The sequence below is a fragment of the Pholcus phalangioides genome, unplaced genomic scaffold (assembly GCF_987345545.1).
Source record: "Pholcus phalangioides strain wild (caught in Gottingen) unplaced genomic scaffold, Ppha-v1.0 ptg000015l_1, whole genome shotgun sequence".
Classification (NCBI taxonomy): Eukaryota; Metazoa; Arthropoda; class Arachnida; order Araneae; family Pholcidae; genus Pholcus; species Pholcus phalangioides.
Window position 1 is genome coordinate 31937593 of NW_028301608.1, and position 23752 is coordinate 31961344.

Below are 23752 nucleotides of genomic sequence, written 5' to 3' on the forward strand. Positions count from 1 at the left end.
AATAAATCACACACTGCATATATTTTTGTATGCACCTTTACTAAACAAAAACCTGTCTGGAACAGAAAATAATATCAGTATCTTGATATTTCATTTTACAAAGGTTGCATTGTATTAACTTGTAAATTTACAACAAAAATGAAAAATTGGATGACACAATTTACTCACACGGACAAAACTCTATTTATCAGGTAGCGCAGTAATGATGATTTTCCAACACTTTGAGGTCCATAAACCATGATGCATGATGCTGATTCTGATGGATTTAATTTCAAATTTACTTCTGAAAAGAAATTATAGGAATGTGTTGAACATTGTAATGATGAATAAATTCTATTTCAGTCAAGTTAGTTCATAATCCTCCCAGAGTTTCTTGATCCATTTCTAGCGTAAGCCATCTGTTACACATTGCTGGTTGTCATCATTGACATGTAAAACCAAACTTGGCTTACTAACTCTATTCTAATAGGGAAAATACTGCACATGTTACATTTTCAGTATTACATTAGGAGTATCTAAAAGTTTCCACCATTCTACGGAGAAACTCATTATACTTGAATATCTGTCAAAAGCACTGAGATAAAAATTTGTTTTTTTGCCATAATAATCTTTTTTTTCTTTTTTTAAATTTTCCAGGACTTAATGCCCCTTTTTCCTGTTTGTAAGCCTATGTCAGGAAAGCAGTAATCATGATGATAATAATGAAGGGGATAACTAACCATTTTCAGAGCACGAATGCTACATACGACTGATCATTTGGCCAATTTCTGCCCATGAAAGCTAATAACACGGACTCACATCTTACTGTCGAATCTGAGCAGCAGTGTTTAACATTTTCTTTTTCCAATCTCCCAAAGGGGTGGATGCACTAACCCCTCTATGGGTGAGTCTTTCTGCATTATTGTTGTTTCTGTTATACCTCTGCTTCGAGAAAAATTCTGACAAGGATGAATCAGAGGTGCCAAATTCGCAAAATCTCTGAACACCCTTCAGTAGGCGAGAATTTTATTGACTTTGGCTACTGCAATCACCAACTGAAAGCATTGTTAGTCTCAAAAGTTTGAGGTTCCACATAATCAGAAGAGCTGAAATTTTCTGAAATTCCTCCTCAAAAGTCTGTTATATTTCATGAAATAAGAATAAGCTCAATTTTCAATTTCAATAGAAGAGAATGGTGCATGGCCTCCAAAAACAAAGGCCACAACACAGGTGGCAAATTTGTCTTACTCCAGCCTGGTATATGCAGTAGCGTACAAAGGATTACTTTTTAATTTAAAAAAAAAGTGTTATCTCAGCTTAGAAGAAGGGGGTGCCTCCCACAAGGCACAAAATATATATATAGATTTCCTCTAGAAGAAATAATAATTTTTTTAAATAAAAAAAACGTCGAGAGACTTCTTCATATTTATATTTTAACATTCTCTACAATATCAACAAATGAGAGGCTAACATACATTATTTCAGATTTCAAAAATAATTTGAAAATGAGTGTTTTTAGATTTAGCTTGTAGACTTGGTAACTACTAATTAAAAAAAATCACTAAAGGAGAGGCTTGAAACACTCATTAGAAAAGTAATTATTTTCCTTGTTTTTGCTGCTGATGCAAGTAGTGCTTTTGTTCTCATCAGTTTCAAGCATTTTTGAACGTTTGATCTTGCTTCTTCTACAAACCCTGTCTGTATCATAAAATACAAGATCACCTAACAAACCTATGAAATAAATTGTCCTGTATAGTAAAACGTGTATAAATTGACCATCTATAGTGCAACAATTTTCTAGTCAACTTACAGGTTTTACTGTAGATGTAGTTACATGGATGTCCAAAGGAAACATTAAAGTTTTACAAATAGGATGCAAATATATCTTAAGGAAGAAATTACCTCTGCCTTCGATTTCTTTAATGATTGCTTCCCCAAGTGACATGTAAGTATGAGGCTCTTTAAAGAAGGGTGCTGTTCCATCAACAGCAAAATGAAATTTTCTGAATTTTTGCATTAATTTCTCTTCCTTAGCCTTAATTGAAGTAGGATTGAAAATTTTTGGCCAATAAAGACTCACAAAGTCAACAGCCTGGGTGTAACGAAACTGTTTCAGAATCACTACAGCAGATGAATATTTACAATAATCCAGGATCTCTGATATCTTGTGTTGATTGAAAAACTTCTCGAGATAGTTTTTTAATTCTTCTTGATGCTGGCTTGACATCAGCTGGTAACTTTTAGCCTTGATCTGAAAACTGAATATACTTCTTGCAGAAAATATGGGATAGAACCTATGCTTTGCAGCAGAAACCTCAAAGCCACAGATATTCACGCTACCACTTAGAGCTTTTATCTGTGCTTGACCATAAAATGTGATTTCTGATGGAACTGGCATGACAAGTAACATCACACCTTCAGTCGGCTCCAAGAAGAACCTGTAACAATTATAAGTATAGTTGCAATAGTTATTTTTGCATGTCCTCCTATTTAACATTATATGACACATAATAAACTATGTCATTATTTGAAAGATAGTTTGTTTAGGTAATTGGTAAAGCTGTCACAAATTTGAGTTTATTCTCCACACTAGTAACTTAAACCTCCAAGGAATTCAAAAAATTCTGAGAGTGCAGCAGATGAGTCATATATTTATTGCTTGGCAGGAACTGTCACGATTTGATCAGTTGTTCACTGCTGTGTGCATTGACCTATATAAGTTATCTGTGGTAGTGAGTGTCACTTAAATGTAATTTTTTATTCACAGGCAAGAGCATGCTTTGTTTCTGCTGACTTTTGATTGGATAATTCTACAATCTAGCCATATCTTTTTGTTTTGACCTCTGGCCAGAAGTGCAAGCTATCATGTAGACCTCAGCCATTGATAAGAGATTGTAGTGAATCAAAATAATTAAAAATCATGTTTCCAAATAAATTTGAGCATTCTGTCACTACAAAAAATTTTGTTTCCTGTCATATACCTTTTGACTTTGAACCATTTGAGCCAAAGGGCACTTTTTATTACAAGTCACAGAGTTTGAACAGGGACAAATGAGCTTTTTTTCTTTCATTTTCAAATCGAGCATAACTACACATCATCTACACATATCGTCATGGACAATTTACTACCGAATGAGATGTACCTAACAGTCTGAGTGTTATGTGTGATTTTTTTTTAATGCTGTCATCTATACTTCAAATTGTGAGTGAAGCGCAATGATTGAATATTTGTACCATTGTAGGCCTGCTACTCTCTGTGGTGAAACTTTTAAATGAGGAGATCGACTCACATTCATGCTTTAAAGTTGGGAACCACAGAAAACTAACTCCAGTCAACCACCACTGTGTCAACGGGGTGGGTTCAAACCTGGGTCCTTACGATACGAGTCTATCACTAATGACCACATGACCACTGCAACGGTGGACACATGAACTAACCAATGGACATTAATCTTCATACTTTGAAATTTTGGCGACAAACTAACTCCAGTAATAGTGACAAACTAACTCCAGTAACCTTACAGGGCAACTTTAAAATGCTGAAATTATACGCAGTACAATTCCAGAGTTACATTTGAATGTTGAAACATGCATAAAGTTCAAACATACATAACAAAAAATGTTCAGGGCTTATTCAAAGCATGACAAATATCATTTTATTCTCTTGTCTGCATTATTTCCACATATGAAGCTTTTGGATATATCTGGGGGTATGGTTTATCATGGAGCTCGATAAGGTCACTATAGTGGCTAAAAAATTCACCAGATTTGCATCATCAACAAAAATGGGGAGAAATCTCCCAGATTTTCCCATTTCATGTATGATGAACTGGATTTAATCAATAATGTTAACCCTGCAATGCATGAATTTTTTTTTTGAGCTGATAATTTTTGCTATAGTTAACAAAACACATAGAGAAAGCGGGAAAAATATTTAAAAAAATCTATTTTGAATTGTAGGCTTATACAGGGTTGTAAAGAGGACGTAAAATCACATATAAAATAAATGTATTGAAGTAATATTACTTTCCGAACATATAACTACCTTTGATTCAAACTATGGAAAGAAAAAATATGTGTATTACAAACTACAATGTAAAAAAAAAGAAATACAAACACATTTCAATCCTACAATGCATGACTTTTTTTTTGACAGGTTACAGAAGATTTGCTTTTCTTTTTTTAATTGAGGAGTTTTACTGCCATCTGTGAATGGTTTTTGAACAAAAATGGGGAAAAAATAGAATAATGAATGTCTCAAACATGAAGTTACCAATTGGCAACAGAAAAGAAACATATTAAAAGTAGATGTTGCTAGTTGGCAAAAGCATTCACTATAGGGTTAAGTCCTTATTTATGCTAATCCCTCAAGTCCCTGTTGATAGCGGATATTTCTCTGGTCCTATGAAAACTATTATTTTGAAGAGATATATTCAATTAGTTATGTAAAACATGAAACAAGAAAAAATGGGGAGAAAACCAACAGAAAACATTTTAAAACAAGAGCTTAATTTAAAAATAATTTAAACATAGAGCTTTTCTGGTCTGAAAATAATTTTAGTTTCGTAAATTATAATTATTAACTTACCTTATATCACTGGCCTTTCTTTCAACTGAACCAGAACTTTCCCTTTCTTTCCTCAAGCTCTATTCAAAGACAAGGACACATTTCAATTGAAGGAGCATGGCAGCAATTGTTTAAAAAATTATTGAATTTTTTATCATCATAAAATAAGTTCCTTAATACCATAGCTGCCAAACCTTAGAGACTGAGAATTACAAAGGTTTTCGCACGGATTCAAATTCCTTACAGAAAGTGTACACAAATATTAAAGGGATTTTTAAAAAGTAGGGCGGATTTTTCATGACAAAATAAAATCTTCAGAATCTTTTCCCCTTTGGAAAAATGTGACATTGTGATAGCCATCACCAATCAGCACAAAGTAGCCAATTGTCATTGAATGGTCTGTCATTATTAGACTCAAATCAAAATCTTACGAACAAAAAATCCCCATCAAAACAGAAAAGGGACAGACTTGTTCAAAAGGAGTGTATGCTCAAAGCTATTCTATCAGTTGACCAAACTAATGCTGGCTGTTTGGAAATTTCTCTCATTTCCTTGCCAAAACTGTGTTTCAGCAAAAAATATCACAACATGGATAATTTGCAAGTCAATAAACTTGTTGAATGAGGCAACACAGTAACAGATATTATTGTAAATAACATCTTAACACACTGGGCTTGAGAAGAGAGACTTCATTTTTTGAATATGTTTACATTGGATGAACGCAGGTGTCGGGGAGATATGATAGAAGTGTTCAAAATTTTCAACGGGATGGATAGGATGGCCCATGAATTATTAGTACACTGTCAATCGACTGCTTTGTCAAGGGGGGCACCAGTATCGATTGGTAAACGACAATTCTAGGTTATGGTGTCACAGAGAATTTTTCTCTACAAGGATTGTTAATAAATGGAATAGCTAACCCCTGGGGGGTAGTAAATTCTAACACAATTGGCACGTTTAAAAAGAAATATAATAAACATGGGGTAAATTGAGAAGCTATTCATACTAAGAAAAAGAAACCATAAATAAATCTTATGAACATTGTATATTTTATTTTATTTGTTTGTTTGTTTGTTTGTTTGTTTGTGTGTGTGTGTGTGTGTGTGTGTGTGTGTGTGTGTGTGTGTGTGTGTGTGTGTGTGTGTGTGTGTGTGTGTGTGTGTGTGTGTGTGTGTGTGTGTGTGTGTGTGTGTGTTTATTGTTTACAATTTTTTGATTGTATTTTTAATTGGTGTTGTATTTTAGTAATATATGACATCTATACTTGTTATGGGCATCTTTTTTTCACCCACCTCATTGGGCATTTTGCCTGTTGTGGCTTTGTATTTGTATTAATATGCATGAGAAGTTTACCCTTTTTTCAATCGCATCGTGCAAAATTGCTCTGTCAAAAGGTTTTGGAGTGCTTTGCTTGAAGGACCTTGAAATGGATTTGCCATCTGAATAAGTGGTCTGATCATCTTCATCGTTTTCATCAGAAACTCCAGGAAAGCTTTCTTCTTCATCCTCACTAGACAAAGCTTCAGGCTCTGAACCTACATCTGAAACATTCATATTTTCATCTGAAGAATCATGATCAGTGTGAGTGATTACAGAGTTTCTATCTTCGCATGCCGTTTTCCAGAGATCTGTGTCTTTGGAAACATTGGAATCTTCTTCATTTGAGAGATCGAAAACACTGGTAAATGAGCAGTCATATGAAGTATGAGACATGCTGCAATCAACAGAACTTCCTGTGTTGTTTGCTTCATTCTGAGATCTCGATCTCAACTTACGTGACATGGTGGAGCTTGGACCACGGCCTGGCATGTCTATAATTATAGTGAGACAAAAATCAATTGCCAAACGAATATTAAAAACTGATTCAATTCGAAATGGTTAGACATAAAACTAAATTTTTAAACACACTAAGCTTATCATGATATTTGGGCTCAAAACTATAAGTGCTTGTATAACTTTTATAATCCAATTTTAAAAAATCTTGATTTAGTTACATAATGGCAGCTCAAAAATTAAATTTTTACAAAACTAATAAGGATTTATTTAAAGTTCCCAATCTAAACAAAACAAATATATAAAATCTTTAGATAACGAGTGTTCTGCAATTACAAGCAAGAATTTTTTAAACAAAGTTTGACTTGATGCACTAGTGATATTTTGCAATGGGAATAATAGGCATACTATATCAGAGTTTGACAAATGGAAAAGAAAATTTGGCATCAGCCAACCTTTCTAGGAACCAAAGGTATTCCTTTTATTTCAAAAAGAAAAAAAACAATAATTTTTTACACTTTTCCAGAACTTGGTGACCACTTCGCATGTTTAGGGGAAAAGAACACAAAAATTCCGAAAATGCTGTGTTGTCTTCAGACTCCCATTTAGTCATCACCTTGGGAAAATTTCAGGCAGCAATGCCAATTTTTTAGTTGATATGACGCTTTGGATTTATCAAACCCTGACATTTAACTAGAGCCAAGAAGTGTGCCATAAAAGTATGCAAAATGCTATAAATTTTCCATTTAAAAAAATTCCATTTCCTAATCCATTTTTAAATTTTTTCAGTAAAATGCCTTTTTTGAATTTTTCAAGAGATAAATGCTAATTTCAACATTGTTATATGTTTGTCTGTGAGTTTTAGTTTTTTAACAGCCAGTTTGTTTTACTTGGATATTTTAAGCATTTTCAGCTCCTTCTATTATTTTAATTTGTGAAAGTACAAATTACGGAAAAAACATTGTATGAGTATGAACAGAGGTTGACGAATCAAAAATATATTTAGGCACCAGCTGAATTTCTCTCGAGCAAAGCATGATTTTCGTTTTGAAAAAAGTCCTAAATAATGTTTTCCCTACCTTTTTGGGAATTTATATAACTCCTTCCCATGTTAAAAAATGAATAAAGTTGTAATGAAATCAGAAAATGTTATATCATTCCTGTAATCCAGCAAGCACATTCAGAAAATTTTGGATGTCGATATTAATTTTCTATTTACCATGGCGACCTGAGATTTGTCAAGTCCTGCATATGTATATTATTAGAATGCATATTAATAGTTTGAATGACTGAGGCCACTTCCCTAGCCTCAAACGCCCAAAATTACAGTAAAATCCCTCTTAATGGACACCAATCAGATGCGGTCACACCCCCCCCCCCCCTTTAAGGACAAATTGGCCATATTGCTATATTGCAATTTACTGCCATTGATGAGATGGGTAGGGCCCATAAGCTGGGATCTTTGGTGGGCCTTGAGCCAGACTTTTCATGGGCCCTTCGATAGTGAAATTATAACATGAAAAAAGATAGATATATATCGCAATCGCCCCACGTCCTATCAGCCCAACCTTTGTTGTGAGGGGGGGGGGGGGGAAGCACATGTTCTGAGTGTATACGTGCCACTATCTCTTCCATATTTTGGAATGAAAAAATGGCAGATACCCGAATTTTTATGATATGTCTGTATTGTATTGAAGATCTACTTGCTCTCTGCGGAGAGACTTTTTCAAATAAAATATCAGCTCACATTTATGTCCCCAAGTTGAAAAACTATTTTTGAAACAACTACAGTGCAATTCTTTTTTTTCTTTTTTAGCCTGTTGGCACTTTTCTTCTTGATCAAACATTTTCTTCTGTTGGCTTTTTCCCGTCAGATATTATTATTATCATTCCCTTTGGGCTGTAAATTTGCCATTGGGTGAAGTCATCCCTAGATTGGTAGTAATAATAGTGAAGAAATTTCAGACGATCAGAAATTAAAGATCAATAGATGGGGTTGTGAGTGCAGTATTTCATTGGGAACAGAAAAAAAAGAATTAGCACATTTTTGCGTGATGGTTGTCGTTTGTGATATATGCACGTGATTGCATTCATCTGTGAATTAAAGATTAAAATTTGATTTGGTGACTTGTCGTTGTCATGCTTTCGAACGTTTTTCTTGCGGAAGAACAAAATCTCCAACACATTGCCAAAAGGAATTACACTATAGCTGTTTTAAATTTGCTAAATGGGAGTGAATGTATAAATGGTAGTCTGGGGGGACACACACAAAATTTCTGATTTCATAACACTGTCTTTTAACATAGGAAAAGTAAAATAAAACATTATTTAGGACCATTTATCTTGTGCAAAATACCATGCTTGGCTCCTAAGCCTGAAAACAGTCAGGCGGAGAGCAAAGCAATGAGGGAAGAAGAGGTCCAAGCAGCAAAATCAAACACGTGGGTTCCAATACGCCTGCATATAGTGGTGTGCACCGCAACGGGCCGGGAACTCTATGACAAATGATAATAGTGAAGGAATCAAGATATTTTGCTTTCGCGGCTTTGCTCGCTTGTATGTGGTTTCAAGATGGTCATCAAAGGGCTTTGCCATTAAAAAGCAGTAGTGGGGTCAAAAATGTTACTAGAATCATGGACACTAAGTTCTCTGCATACTTCAAATGTTGTGGACGATCAAATGGAAACAGCAAGTACCGAATAATTTTCATAAATTTCCCGTCAAACTTTTTTTGTGCGCACGTGCTCAACCAAACCAAAAATGATTTATATTTTGAGTTTTAAGCTAATTTATTATGCACAGCATGTGGGGAAATGTATATGAGAGTGTGAATTAAAAAAAAATTGAGTTTGTTTCAGTAGAAAAATTAGCAAGTTTTATCTGTTTGTTTCTTTTCTATGTATGTCAATATTATAAAGCTATTCGAACGGTGTAAAGGGGCAGATTTTACACTTCTGCCATCCCGCCAATGCTAATAATACAAATTTAAACAGCAGGGGCTCATTGATAAACTTGATATTTTTCTCAATTTTTTACTCATAAATTTAGTAGAAAATATTATTGATTTTTTGGGAAGTGATCACACTCAAGTGCCACAGGAAAACATGTAGAGGAACAGCTTCGGTATAAGGGACAGGTTGGCGATTTTCGGTGCCAAACATGTCCAACGACCCCATCACAAGTCGCCGTTACACACATTACGGGTGCCGAAAAAAAAAGCACAAGCATAGAAAATAATGAAAACAATATGAAAAATATCATGAAACAAAAGAGAAATGAAACAAATAAGATCTGGATTATACATACGATTTCTGGGTTAATAAATATGATTTCTGGGTTAATAAATATGATACGAGGCTGCGAGACACTATTGACGTGCAAGCAAGCATAAACATGCTAAAACCAACAACCATAATTATAATATTAAAAATAATTATAAATTAAAACCTGGACTCTCTTTCCAGGAATTCAGATTCTTTTAAATGAACAAGGGTTCCTGCATGTTGTATAAATAAATATATTCTGTGTATCATTAATTAAAACCCGGACTCCCTTTCCGGAAATCCAGATTCTTTTAAATAAACACCGGTCCTGTGTGTTGTATAAATAAATATATTTTATGTATTATAAATTAAAACCCAGACTCTTTCAGGAATCCAGATTCATTTAAATAAGAAAAATAAATAAAAATGACACAGGGGCATCCTGTATGTAGAAAATAAATATTGGAAAATATTAAAGGTACAACCTGAAGGAAGAGATATCCAATAGTTAATCAGACCCACACACTACATTATATATATGGAAGGAAGAGAAAATGAACTAATCTCCAACGATTTTTCAAATCATTCAAAAAGCTGCGGCTATAAGGTGGCGTCATTTGGAAGAAAAAAGAGAGAGAATAAAGACACGTTTGAAAATGGCAGTTGGAAGTTTCAAAAGATGCGCTAGAAACAATAGAAAACCACCAGTGCCACCTCGCTGTATTTTTTAAACAAAGAACATTCTAGAACAATGACAACCCAGCAGGCAACGGCAATGCAGAACACCACAGTGTGCTGGCGCTGGTGACTTATCATCGGAAAAAAAGTTGCCGTGTCCCTTACACAGAAGCGGTTCCCTTTCATTAAAAAAAACCAAGCTGTGAGAGAGATTGCGAGTTTCTATTCAATATACTCTCTGCTATATCAAACGCACCCACTATATGTGCTACGTTCCTTGCTCGCTGCTATATTCTCATCTCTCTTTCCTTTTCATTTGTCGATTTGCTCACCGACGCATTGTCTCAATAGACGAATTACCTTTTCTCACCAATTTCGACAAGTCACCAAATCATCCGTGGTGTACCCAAAAAAACTATAATTTCACTAGCATTGTTTCTCCGGTGATTTACTGGTACTCCAAGCGATAACATTCATTTCTTTCATCATTTCTTTTGTTTCTGCTGTCACATTGTTTCGTCTCGTGTCCTTTTATGGCATTTTTTTCTTTCTTATTATTATTGCTATGGCGAGTGAGTTGATTTTTATATTTTTCATCAGTTGCAGCTGGTTGGGCCAAAATCCGATGTGGATTCTTATATGCAGCAGGGTTTAATAGCCTCAAGTTATGATTGCCCAACCTGCAATGCTCCAATGAAGTTGCCCCTCCCCCTATAATGGTATAAGTGACGGCGTTCCCTGGTGCTGCCAAAAAATTAACGAGCATTCAGTAAGCTGATCCATCAGGGGGTATCTCGTTTGAGGAGTGCCGGTTACTCTCCTGAAACTCACGTATCTGTGGGGTGAAGAAAACGAGCCATGACTAGATTAGCAATAAACTGAGTGTGTCTTAAAACACTGTGACGGACTGGATAAGTTTCTGACAAGGAGTTGGGAGATAAAAAAAAAAAAAAATTGCCAAAACACGGTAATTCGAATACTAAGAATTTACCCTAAGAAACTGGGCTGGCACCTAAATATTCTTTTCAGCACGTATCACAAGATAAACGTGTACAGGTTACCTAGCTCTACTATTAACAAATGCGTCGAAATTAATAGCAAATACGCAATAATGCGCATATGTTCAGGCAATCCATGCCATTGATGGAAATGACAATTAAGGTTTATCATTCAATGGCACGCATATCTTTTTTATTTGCGGTAATGAATAGTAATTCGAGATCCTCGCTAATCCAATGGCGAATTAATAAATCTGGATTCGATCTCTACTGGATTCTATATCAATGTGTGAGATAGATTTCCCATATAAATAAATCAATACTTAATTCTATCTAGAGATAATAATTGAATCCAAATAATTAATTACACAGTCATTTTATATAAAAACATTTAACTTACCGGCATGCAACTAACTGAAATATAAACAAGTTGACGCAAAACGTGTTTTTTTTTTCGGCTTCCTTCTCAATCACTATTAAATATTATACAGTTTCATGCGCTAAATGGCTTACAGCCTGATTGACACTGATCTGTCTCTGTCAGCCCATCATAGAGAAATTAGGCACATCGTTGTGGCAACACCGGCTATTTCATTGAATGTAAACAAAAAAAATTACGGCATGGCTTCCTACCGAACATTCAAGGTGAGAAAGTTATTAATTACAATTATCCTGTAATTTTTTTTTAATATGATATTTTCTATTGCTTCTAATGAAGTTTTTCCTACCGAATCTTGTTACTACTTTGTATTTATGAATGTATGTATTTTTGTGTTTACCATGTATTTCCCAGCCATGTATGCTGGTTGAATTAAATAGCTAATTTCAAGCACTGGCGTAGGCTAGGAGAGGTTGAACTTTCTCTTCCCCCCCCACCCCCCGAGTACGCCAATAACACGTTACTGATTTCAAGTAAGATATAATGATAGTAATGTTAATTGAAAACTCTGCGGCTAGTTTATTAGGTGAAAAAAAGGCGTTTTATATAAACATATTTATTTATCCAACGTTTATTGCCCTTGTTATTATTCATTGAACGATTGTGGCATGATAAAATAAACATGTGAAGGCACATTGTGACATTACATGTGGCTGCAACTAGATATTTTGTCAGCAGGAGGCAAGCATGCATTTTGGCGCCCTGTGTAATGTAGAAGGGGAGGAGCAGTTATAGAGGGTGAATATGGCACCCCTCTGATGTAGTGCCTGAGGACCATACTCGCTTGCTCTCCCCCACCCCCAGTTGCTGCCTAGCAATGAGCTATAACATTAGGCGGAGGATACGTAGCCTATATAGAGCTTGGTGTTTATTCGGTGTATGGCAGAAGAGTTACAATGATGCCACTCTCCTTGCCGGATCTTTTGAAGTCACGCCATACTGCACGTTTGTTTGATGTATAGCAGATTTCATTGAATCCCGTTTCAGAATTCCCATGAATCCGAATTCACAATGTCAGTATTTTAGCCTGTAGTTTATGCACACTGGCTTGCCATACCTTTTGAAAATAAATGAAACACTTGTCTCACATCTATATTATAATTATGATCGATGCAATTTCGCTTTTATTTTGCCATGACGCTTGGGCTTGAAACATGTGACAGGACAACTCAACAGGTTGGCATGGGAATTTTAAAGCAGTCTTTTAATTTTAATTTTTTTATGTTTTGAACGGGAATTCTCAATGAGAATTAATGAGAGTTGAGATCATGAAAATGTGTACAAAGCGGGAAAATGTTACAAGTGGGATCGACTGTACTATCATTTGTTTATGCCATAAAGTTTATAGGATTTTTTTTGCTTAAAAGAGTCTTGCACCTGATAGGCTATATGTGGGGTTATTTTTTCTTTTGTTGGGTCCATTGAGCATAAATACAGACTCATTTATGAGTCGCAAAATACATTTTATTTACATAATGATTGATGAAAATGTTAGGAAGTATTGTATAATATGTATTGAACTGTGCATATGATTCTGAATTAGCTCAATCAAAGTGATTTTATCTATTGTTTTTGCTTACATGTATAATAAGTTCTTATAAAATACCTTTATTTTTTTCCTAGAATCTTGTAGCCCTCATTACTGGAGGTGCTTCAGGTCTTGGTAGAGCCACAGCTGACAGATTTTTACAGCATGGTGCCAAAGTTGTAATATGTGATTTAAAGACTTCAAAGGGTGAAGAAGTTGCTCAGGAATTGGGAAAAGATTGTGTTTATGTTCCCGCAGATGTAAATTCCTTATTGTTTAATTTTTTTAATTTCCCGTGCAAAGTGTACTTCAATTGCTACTAAGTAATTTAGAATCAATTAATAAGTGACACCTTTTTGATCAGGGGTTCCTAAACTTTTCTCATTGAATGTACCCTAGGAAATTTTAAATATCTTGTATTATTAGTCGATCTCAGACAACCCTTAAATGCTGTAACACCCTAACTGGTTGATAATCACATGCGTATTGCAAAAATGTTCCTCATAATTTTACCCCAAAATATCTCGTGGAGGATGCTTGTAGACATGTTAAAAAATCACTGCTTTAGATGCTTTTGCAAACAAAATCAAGCTTCAAAGCATACCATACAAAAACTGTGATAAGTTGTAGAACAATCTGGGAAAGAGATTTAAGAAATTATGAGAAAACTAACACTTAATGTTTTTTCTATAATTATAGGAAATTTTACCTCGGAACACTTTCAGTCAACTGAAGGCTCATTTCAGGGCAATGCAGAACATTCGGTTTTGGGACAGTCAAGTCTCTATACCAGTGATTACAGAAGAATATGTTACAACACCCTGTATGGTGCCCTGACATCAGTCGGGGCTTTACTTATTTTTATTGGGGGGGGGTTGAAACTGCCTTATGCAAGTAGATTGGAATTATTACATTGCATTTTAGTAGAGTGAATACCTCTTAACAGACATGCCTCAGATACTTTCACTGCTCTTTTACGGCCAAATAATAATTTCCCCCGTGTATAATAAAAGTATGCATTTCAAACCCGTAATTAAAGGTCTACCCTCTGTTACGGAAGAATTTTTTTGTCCCAACCATATCTGCAAAAAAGAGGTTTTACTATAATTGAAAGCAGTACGTTGTATGGAAAACAGCATCCATCTCGAAACCTTTCTGAGATGGATACTGTGTGAGAAGGAAACCTGTCTTGAATGGAATCAAATTATAGTCCTATGAATGTTTAGTGCTTGGATGAGCACCTTTATAAAACTGAAACGTGTCAAAAACAGAATATTGTTTGTCTCTTGACATTCCATTTCATACTGGTTCCAGTGTAGCAGGGTTGGAATTCCAAATCAGTTATGCCATGACAATTTGTGCTACCACTGAATCGTCTGAAGATAGATGAGGCTTGAGCAATGTAAAAAGTTGAGCTAAAGTAAAATTGTACAAGAATCCCTGCTGTTATACAGCGATGGTTTTCACATAGAGGATGTAGCTTAGTGGTAGAACGTTCACTTTGCTGTAACACAAAACTTTTATCAAATTCTCCCATTTTTGTTCATTTACTTTGCATTTGAAACATTTTTTTATAATGAATTTTTGTGATGGAGTGAAGCAAATTCATTATATAGTCTTGCATTATTGTTATTACTTGCCAGTATAATGATTTGTTCAATTCTCGAAAATCCTTATTGTGCAATTCAAAATGATGTTACTACAGGCAAAAGGTTACAATGGAAATACAGTTGAATCCCAATATAACGAACTCCAAGTGACTGGAGAAATCACTTCTTAATCTCACAAAATTTCGTTATAATGGAATTTCAGATTTTTACATTGTTTCTATGTAAACTTATATGGGGGAAGAAAAGTTTTCATTAAAATGAGAGATTTTTGCTATAATGGTGTTCATTAAAATGAGAATCAACTGTATTTACACTTTTATGTCCCAAACTAATCATTTTGCTTTGGTTCAAGTATTCTGCATAGCATTGAACATTAAGAAAATAAAAGGAACAGAAATATGAGTAAACTTGATTCTATTTTAAAGCTTTTCCCCTTTTCAATTAATCAGATTGATATTTGTTTTTCATTCTTATTCAAGGTTATTACTTAAATAAAATTCACAATTTTCTTGAAATTTTCTGTAGTAAGATTAGGGAATATATCCCCCTTGAGAGATCTATTTAGTGCTACTGAGCTAGAAAATCTTTAAAATGCTTTCAATTAAATACACAACATTAAAATGATGGCTTGAGATATAGTTAACAAATACTCAATTCACAACATATTACATTTAAGACATTCTCATTGAAAACTTCTGTATTTCAAGTTGCAAATGTTTCATGAGTTTTATATTCGTTAAGTGTTTTTTTTCCTTTCATGAAGATTGCTGAAGAGGATGACGTAAAGAGAGTCCTTGAGGTGACAGAATCAAAGTTTCAGAGGTTAAATGTTGCTGTCAATTGTGCTGGCATAAGTGTGGCATTCAAGCTGTACAATTTTTTAAAGGAGCGTCCTCACTTATTGAGTGATATGGAAAAATTAGTCAGAGTAATATGTGTTTTGAATTCACTTTCTCACTGTTTTGCTTATTAGCTAAGCTTTATTAACTTAAGAGCTGTTCAGCTCTTTATTATTAAATTTTAAGCACACATTTGTTGCCCATTTGTTTGTTGTTTTTTTTCTTCTATTCAGTTGCAAAATTTTACCTTCTAATTTGAGCAATATGTATAATCTTTACCCTAAAAAAAGTGTAAGTGACTGAACGACAATTTTTTCCATTGTCTCGTAATTCATTGTTCCCAGGGACCTGGAAAGTCAGGGAGAATTTGGGGAAAATATAAAATATTTGGCAAAAGTCAGGGAAATATGCAGGCAACACAGTAAAACCTGTCTTTAACGGAACCTGTTGTAAGTGGGAACCTGTCTTTAATGAAAAAAGTCTTTGTCCTCGGATTTCAATTCCAAAATATACATTAAAAAAACTTTGATTAAATGAAACCTGTCTGACATAGAAACGGAAAGGAAAATTGTATCGTCATAATGAAAAATTTCAAATAAACACTATACAAATGTTTCACAACTAATAGACCAGGGAGTAACACAAGATGTTAAAGTGCTATACCAAAATTTTTATGCAATCTCTCTGCTTGCCAATATTGAGTTCTACATCATCCATTCATACATTAGCAAAAACCGTTTCTGTACTTGATTCTGTCATTTTGATAAGCCATGTTGCAAAGCAGTTGCTTCCTGAATTTATGACAGTATTTTTTGGAAGAGCAGGATTTTCTATGGGAGAAATCAGTGTAAGGGTTGGATTTCCAGAACAAAGTAAAGACATGAAGTAAATGTCGTCATTTCGAAAAAATACAGTGTAGGGTGAATCTTACAAATGTTTTTAACAGCTGGCTGATACGAAGATATAAAGGAAAAAGCGAAAATTTATTGAATTTTCTCCCTCATTGGAAAGAATGAATGAATTTTCTCCCTTTCCAAAATATATCTTTCATCAGCCAGCTGTTAAAAACCTTTGTATGGATAGCGGAAAGTGACATCTTCAGATAGTGTGAATCTTTATACAGATGTTGACAAAACCTGGAAATAACAACAGCATTTTGCATTACAGCATAATGACTGGCATATTTAGTATGATTTTTAAGCAAAATTGTTTACTGAAATTGAATCGACAATGGATGGGAACTACATGTAGAAAATTCTTAGGGATCATTCAAGTATATTACGTCAGTATCGATGGGATGGGGGACCGATTTGCTGACAAGGGGGTTTGGATGATGCTTACATCATCAACCATCCTTCATAAAAATATGAAATATTCTTAATGGCATCTTACTTGGTGTACCAAAAACGAGAAAAACCTTTTCGCTAGTTTGTGGGTACCAGAACTAACAATCTCCCTATTCATAAGTCCTCTATAGAGCCATTTTAGTGCTCTCTAAACGTTTCACTGATCCAAGTGATCTGGAAATGTGTCTTGGCTGCTTAAGTGGTTTGGAACTGTGCCACACATCACTCAAGTGATGCGTAATTATGCCGTGGATCGCTTAAGTAATCTGGGAATATGCTGCAGGTAACTTGAGGGATGCAGAGCCACACTGAGGCTGCTTAAGTGCTCTAAAAGTGTGCCACGGATCGCTTAAGTTTTCTAGAACTGTGTCCCCCAACTCAACTGAACCCACAGGATGCTATGTTGTACCTGTGGCTTCTATTCCCCCCCCCCCGACCATTCCATCACCCACAGGGGGTGATATTGTTCACTTCAGGAGACACAGGATTAATGGAAAAAAATTAACCCTAGAATGCCAACTCTACGTCTCGGAGACGTAGAGGTATAGGCAGTTAACATGCAGTTTTGATCAGTTTTTTTTTGAGTTAGTATTCCAGGGTTAAAACACTAGTTTTTAATTTTTTTTATTCACTATTCCGCAATGAAAATACTCTTTGCGTCAAATAGTACAGATACATTCAAATCCCATTATAAATGAACTTCAAGAGACCAGAGAAATCATTTTGTTACAATGCAATTTCATTATAAAAGAATTCCGGGTTTTTGCAATGTTCCTATGTAAACTTATCTGGGGGATTAGAAAAGTGTTCGTTAAAACTGTTTGCTCTATCAGTATTTGTTAAAATGGGATTCAACTGTATACAGTGGGTCTCGTTTATAATGTTCCCACTTAGAGCGTTTTCTCTCCTAGTATGACTTTTTCATGGTCTCAACTCTAATTCTCATATTAGGATTTCCCATTTGAAGTGTTTTCCCGCTTCCAACGTTTTCCATGGTAATTTTTGAATAAAATGTTAAAAGCGGGATCTACGGCATACTGTAAAGTAAATACGTATGTATTTTAAAAGAATAATGTATATCAAGAATAATGATATCAAGTGATAAATATTTAGTAATTATAGAGTAACTAATGCATATATTACTTTATTTTATTTCAATTACATTCAAAATCGTTACATAATTTCACACATTATGTAAATTGAACTTTTATTAAGCGGAAACCTGTGTTTAACCTGTGTTCAGTGGGAAAAAAAATCATGGTCTCTCACGATTTCATTGAAGAAAAGTTTTACTATATTTAACCCATTGAGGCTGGTTGGCAAGAAAATTGGCCATTCAAAATTTTAATTTTTTCTGTTGCCAATAAATGGTGCAAGTGGTTCCAAGTGTTTTTTTTTTAAATCAAAGTCGTCTTTGATGGGTTAATAAAAGTCGGGGAAATTTTTGAGTTTCAGTCGGAGAATGATGAAGCAGATTTTGTTGAGAACCTTGTGATGCTCTGAAAATATAAATGTATATAAAATTTAACATACTTTAAACTTGTATAATGAAGCATATTTCTTTCATAGACAAATGTAACTGGAACATTCAACGTTATAAGATTGGCATCGGCATTGATGGCGAAAAATAATCCAGATGAAGATGGACAAAAAGGCATAATAGTGAACACATCGGCGATTGCTGCTTATGATGGTCTGATTGGCCAATCAGCTTATGCTGCTACGTCTCATAGCATTGTATCACTCACCCTCAATGCAGCGAGAGATCTGGACTCACAAGGAATTCGTTGCTGCTCAATAGCATCAGGTAATACAGGGGTGGGAACTCTGCGCCAATTGCGCCGCACTGCGCCAAAACTAATATCTTGCGCCATCCTGCTCCAATAGCGTATTTTCGCATTTTTCTGCGCCAAATAGCGAATTTTGCTTCAGTATGCCCGAAATTTCGGAAAGGACGCCAAAAACATTTTGTTCCTGCTAGCCACGAAACGTTTCTTTACGAAAGAGAAGAGCGTGTTTTATTCCACTATACTTAAACTATCGGCCCCTGATCGGGCTTTCCATCGCGAAACCCCGATATTGTCCGTGATCGTGGAACTGAAGATGGCTTGCAATGCCTTTCAGCTTTAAAGTGCAAATTCGAGTGTTTCCGTTTAAAAAAAAAAGTCGTCACTGGAAGCAGCAAAAATTACTGTAGTCGATTGTCATTGTGTTAAATCCCGATGTTTCGTGAAAAAAATTTTCATTCCGGGAGTAAAAAGCGCATGTCCGCCGAATTACGGATGTTAGTTTAGAAACTTTGCCGAATAACGAGCGTTAAATCGCTAATTTTGCCGAATAACGAGCGTTAAATCGCTAGTTTTGCCGAATAACGAGCGTTAAATCGCTAATGTTGCCGAATAACGAGCGTTAAATCGTCAATATTGCCAAATAACGAGCGTTAAATCATCAATCTCGCCAAATAGCGAGCGTTAAATCGTCAACCTCGCCAAATAGCGAGTGTCAGATCACCAATCTCGCCAGATAATGAGTGCTGAATCGCCAAACATCGAGAAGATTGTTACGAAATTCTCTCCCATTTTGAAACAATTTCTTTCCAAGTATAAAAAAATTAAAAACTTATAAATTTTTTTTAGCTCATTTGAAGTGCTGCTGTTCAAGGCAGCAAATAGTGCCCACAGTAAGCAAAAATCATCTTAAATAGACGGGTGCAAAAAATTTTATGATAGCCGCTCTTTCAAACAAGGTGTCAAAAGCCTAAAACACAATCAAGCTGACGAAAAGATGTTTGATAACAAAATACAGTGCAGTTTATTTTGAAAAGGGTTGAGGGTTAACGAAAATATTCTTGTTAATTTCACTGTTCCAATTTATAAATATCTGCTCCGAATCTCATATTTTGCTGCTCCAAATCCCGAATTTGCTGCTCCAAAACTGCTCCAAATCCTGAATTTTGCTGCTCCAAAGCTGCTCCAAAGCTGCTCCGAAATGGACTCAGTCACTTCCCACCCCTAGGTAATATTTTATGCATTGTAAAAGAAAAGTTACATTAGGATGCCTTTTTATAAACTCAAATTCTTCCAGTAAAGAGAAAAAACAGAATTTTTTTTTAATGTTTTTCAGATCACAGTTGATTTCTCACTCCTCATTCCCAGTTGGTTGAAAGGCAGTTTTTTAATATGTAGCTTTAATCAACCGGTATCCGAAATATTTCCATAGATTAATGTCATATACAGAATGCTTCAAAATTTATGGTACAATGTCAGGCCCAACTGCGAGGCGCGAATGCAAGCTGATTTCTCTGTGAAAAAGTTTCACCCCAGAGAGCAACAGGCCTACAATGGTACAGATATTCAATCATTACACTTCTCTCTCAATTTTAAATATAAATAACAACAATAAATATTCATACACAACACTAGATACATACTCAGATTGTTAGGTACACGCTGTCACACTTATAGCGTAAAACTCACTCGTATTAAATTGCCCGCCCATGGCAATAGATCAGAGTTGTGCTCGATTGAAGGAAAGATGCAATGATGAGGTTGATAAAACAGTTGGACAAGCATAAATCACCTTTACATTATGTGCTCTGAACTCAAGCAATTCCCTTCTGAAGAGTGGTACTTGCTGTCATGAAATAATGATTATCACAGCAACTGCTCAAAAGTTTGGCTATCAACAGAGGCTTCACACTGTCGCTGTAGTGATAGCCATACAATAGCCCTACCATTGAATGGACAATGATTTTTTCTGAAGCAATAATGAACGAATTTCCTTTTATTACATGTCAAATAATAAGAGAATCTTTTAAAAGTACTGTATTTATTGATTTCACTTTAACGAATCATTAACATCAGTTTTGATATGTTTGAATATTATGGAATTTAATAAAAACAGTAGATTACTGTGTATACATATTTGTTCATCGAGAGATTTCTGACAAACGTTTTTCTCTGGTAACACCTTTTCCTAGTTCTATGAAATTCTTTTGGCTTTACCGCAGTAATTCCCAAACGGTCTGCTCCAGCACCTTAGGCAGCACAAACAATTCACACGCGACACTATATATACGCACTCAGACTGTGTTAGGCAAACATACTTATATACACTTCCAACACAACTCGATTGGTAATAAATTACTTATGGAGATTAACCAGAGTTATGCTCAGTTTGAAAGAAAAACTAAAGAACCTTAGGCTTCCGCCAATGTAGTTCATGACATGATTGAAACTCACCCTATTTTTAATGGTATGGTAAGAGTTAAAGGATGTTTTTTCATTGCAAAAAATTTTCATTGTGAAAATTTAATGCTTTCAAACAATGAATAAAAACTTGTAAAAAACATCTTATAATTGCTCCTCCATGTCTCCTAGGCTCCTCATTTTCCTGACTCTCAACTCAAGGACCTAAAACTCTCTTACCAACATCTGATTTTCTCTAAAATCAGTTTATATTTTAATCATAATTTTAACTCTGTCTTTTTGCGCTATTTAAAAACTTTCCATTCGCCCATCTTATTATCTTCTTTACCCTCTGTGTTACTTTTTGCCATCAAACTTGATTTCATTGGCTCTTCTTCTCTGGTAAAATCTCACGCACCCATAATTTTTGACCCAACCATTTAATTCAGATCCGTTTCACATCCCTAGAAATAGTCTAGATCATGGTTTCCCAAACTTTCCATTCCATCACCCCCTTCTTAAGAAATTTTTTACCTTTCATCGCCCCCCAACTCAAGTGAACCCATAGGATCCCATGTTAAATCTGTAGCATCTATCCCCCCCTGGATCATTTCATCGCCCACCAGGGGGGCCCACTTTGGGAAACACTGGTCTAGATGCACATTCCTTAATAAATCCAGCGACAAAGATTAGCCTTATCTTATTTTACATAAGATTTCCAGTGCTGCGGTCTGCAGCTTGACACGAACAATATTTTACCCACCTATTATTTTTAACAAGGGTCTTGTTTTATTACATTTTTTCATTTTCTCCGATTTCATATATAACGACATTCCAAAATATAGCTTTTCCCATAAATTCAACAACCTGTCTCATCGGATTAAACTTTCCCATTGAAAATTCACCACTGCCTCGCAGTGCTTCCTGGCCTACATTCTTGTACTTTCGTTTACCTTCTGTAGCCTTTTACTTTTCTTTCTTCTCCGCTACATTTCCCCATACTATTACTACTACTACTATAATATCTATATAACTATTTCACTTTTCCTAACTACCTTCAATTAACTCAGTTAACATTAACTACCTTTAATTAACTCCTCAAGTTTCATCAATCAAGTTTCCTCACAATCATTATTTGTTCCTTATATAGATAGATATACCGAGACACTTATCTGGAGTATATTATAATCTCACTGTATAATCTGTTCTCACATTTTCATTCATTAGAAAATGATGTCTAAATTTAGTGTCATAAAGTTATATTTGATTTCGTGTAGGTTATATGGACACAGAGCTGCTTAGTACATTACCACCAGATATCTGTAAGTTCATTGGCGATACAACCCCTTTCCCAAAAAGACTAGGCAAACCGCATGAATTTGCACACCTCGTACAGTGTATCGTGGAAAATACAATGTTGAATGGAGAAGTCATTAGGCTCGATGGAGGATGCCGAATGACCCTGTAATGCTTTTTGAAATTCATATTAAATCTAGAAAACTATTCTTATGCTAAAAATAGTGTACTTTGACCTCTCATTTAAAAGCCTGTTTCTCTTAGTTTTTTTTTTTTTTTGCTGATTAAATTAGAAAATGCTTACATAGTTTGTGTGAAAAATGTCAGTATATTGCGTGTGAACATTTTTTTTTTTTTTTTTTTGCATATATATATATATTTCAGTATCTTGTTTCATTTTGTTACTTGTATGTGTATCTGCATTTTAAAGTCACTAAAATAAAGTGAATTTTTTGAATATGATAGTAATAATGTAATCACAATTTTATTGGCAATTTTCAAATGGTATTCTAACCCTCCTCCTTATAGGGACCAGTCACCCGATATTATATACTTTAAACTTCAAGTCCCTAAATTGAGAAGGGGCCTGTACCAATTTCCTTTCACATAGTTCTTAATTAAACGTCTAAACATTGAGACTTCTGGTGTCATCTATCCACAAATTAAGATTAAACCTATCCGAAAATTAAACCTATTGTGGAATAGCTGCTGCCATCTGGTATTTATAAAAAGAATTAAACATGTATCTAATAAGATCTTTGAAATCTAGATGGCTGTATACCCATCATCACGGAAGTATTTTTCACACTGAAATTTCATAAGTCAACGCCATACGGAGAAAAGGAAAAATTGCGGTCACTCAAGGCCCATTACATCCGCCTGCCCTTGACAGATGTAAAGGTTTATTCAATGTCACCGACCATATTCACGACTCGTGGGTTCATGCCTACATCGATGGTAGCCTGTGTCGGCAATATCGTCGAGAAAATTTCATCGGATGTCAGAAGATAGAAGCGAGCCACCATTTTTGTTGACATTGGAAATTGGAACGGCTTTGACCAGCAGTAAAAACTATTTTCGGATCTCAGATTTGCTGCCATCTATGGTTGAGATGCTGTACTAGGTGATAGTTATCGTTTGCTTTTTAAACAGTAGATGACAGCATAGGTTCTAACTTCTCTGTTTATAATCCATAAATGAGCTTCTGAAATTTCTGAATAGATGGCAGCAAAATCTGCAGCATTTTACA

The 23752-nt window shown here is 35.0% G+C and overlaps 2 protein-coding genes across 2 annotated transcripts in view; one reads left to right on the forward strand and one right to left on the reverse strand.

The window, feature by feature from the left end:
• LOC149075819 (polynucleotide 5'-hydroxyl-kinase NOL9) overlaps positions 1 to 11745 on the reverse strand; it is a 41311-nt gene extending 29566 nt beyond the window's left edge. The window contains exons 1-5 of the mRNA XM_089243331.1: positions 11659 to 11745; positions 5900 to 6357; positions 4568 to 4626; positions 1882 to 2417; positions 169 to 283 (exon numbers count right to left, since the gene is read on the reverse strand). Coding sequence (XP_089099457.1) covers positions 169 to 283; positions 1882 to 2417; positions 4568 to 4626; positions 5900 to 6355 — 1166 coding nt within the window. The 5' untranslated portion in view covers positions 6356 to 6357; positions 11659 to 11745. The remainder of the gene's footprint in view (positions 1 to 168; positions 284 to 1881; positions 2418 to 4567; positions 4627 to 5899; positions 6358 to 11658) is intronic.
• An 83-nt stretch (positions 11746 to 11828) lies between these two features.
• LOC149075820 (3-hydroxyacyl-CoA dehydrogenase type-2-like) lies at positions 11829 to 22956 on the forward strand. The gene is made up of 5 exons (XM_089243333.1): positions 11829 to 11903; positions 13321 to 13485; positions 15599 to 15763; positions 18590 to 18827; positions 22485 to 22956. Exons 1-5 carry the CDS (start codon positions 11880 to 11882, stop codon positions 22673 to 22675), a joined length of 783 nt encoding a protein of 260 aa, XP_089099459.1. The 5' UTR covers positions 11829 to 11879; the 3' UTR covers positions 22676 to 22956.
• Positions 22957 to 23752: the final 796 nt, after the last annotated feature.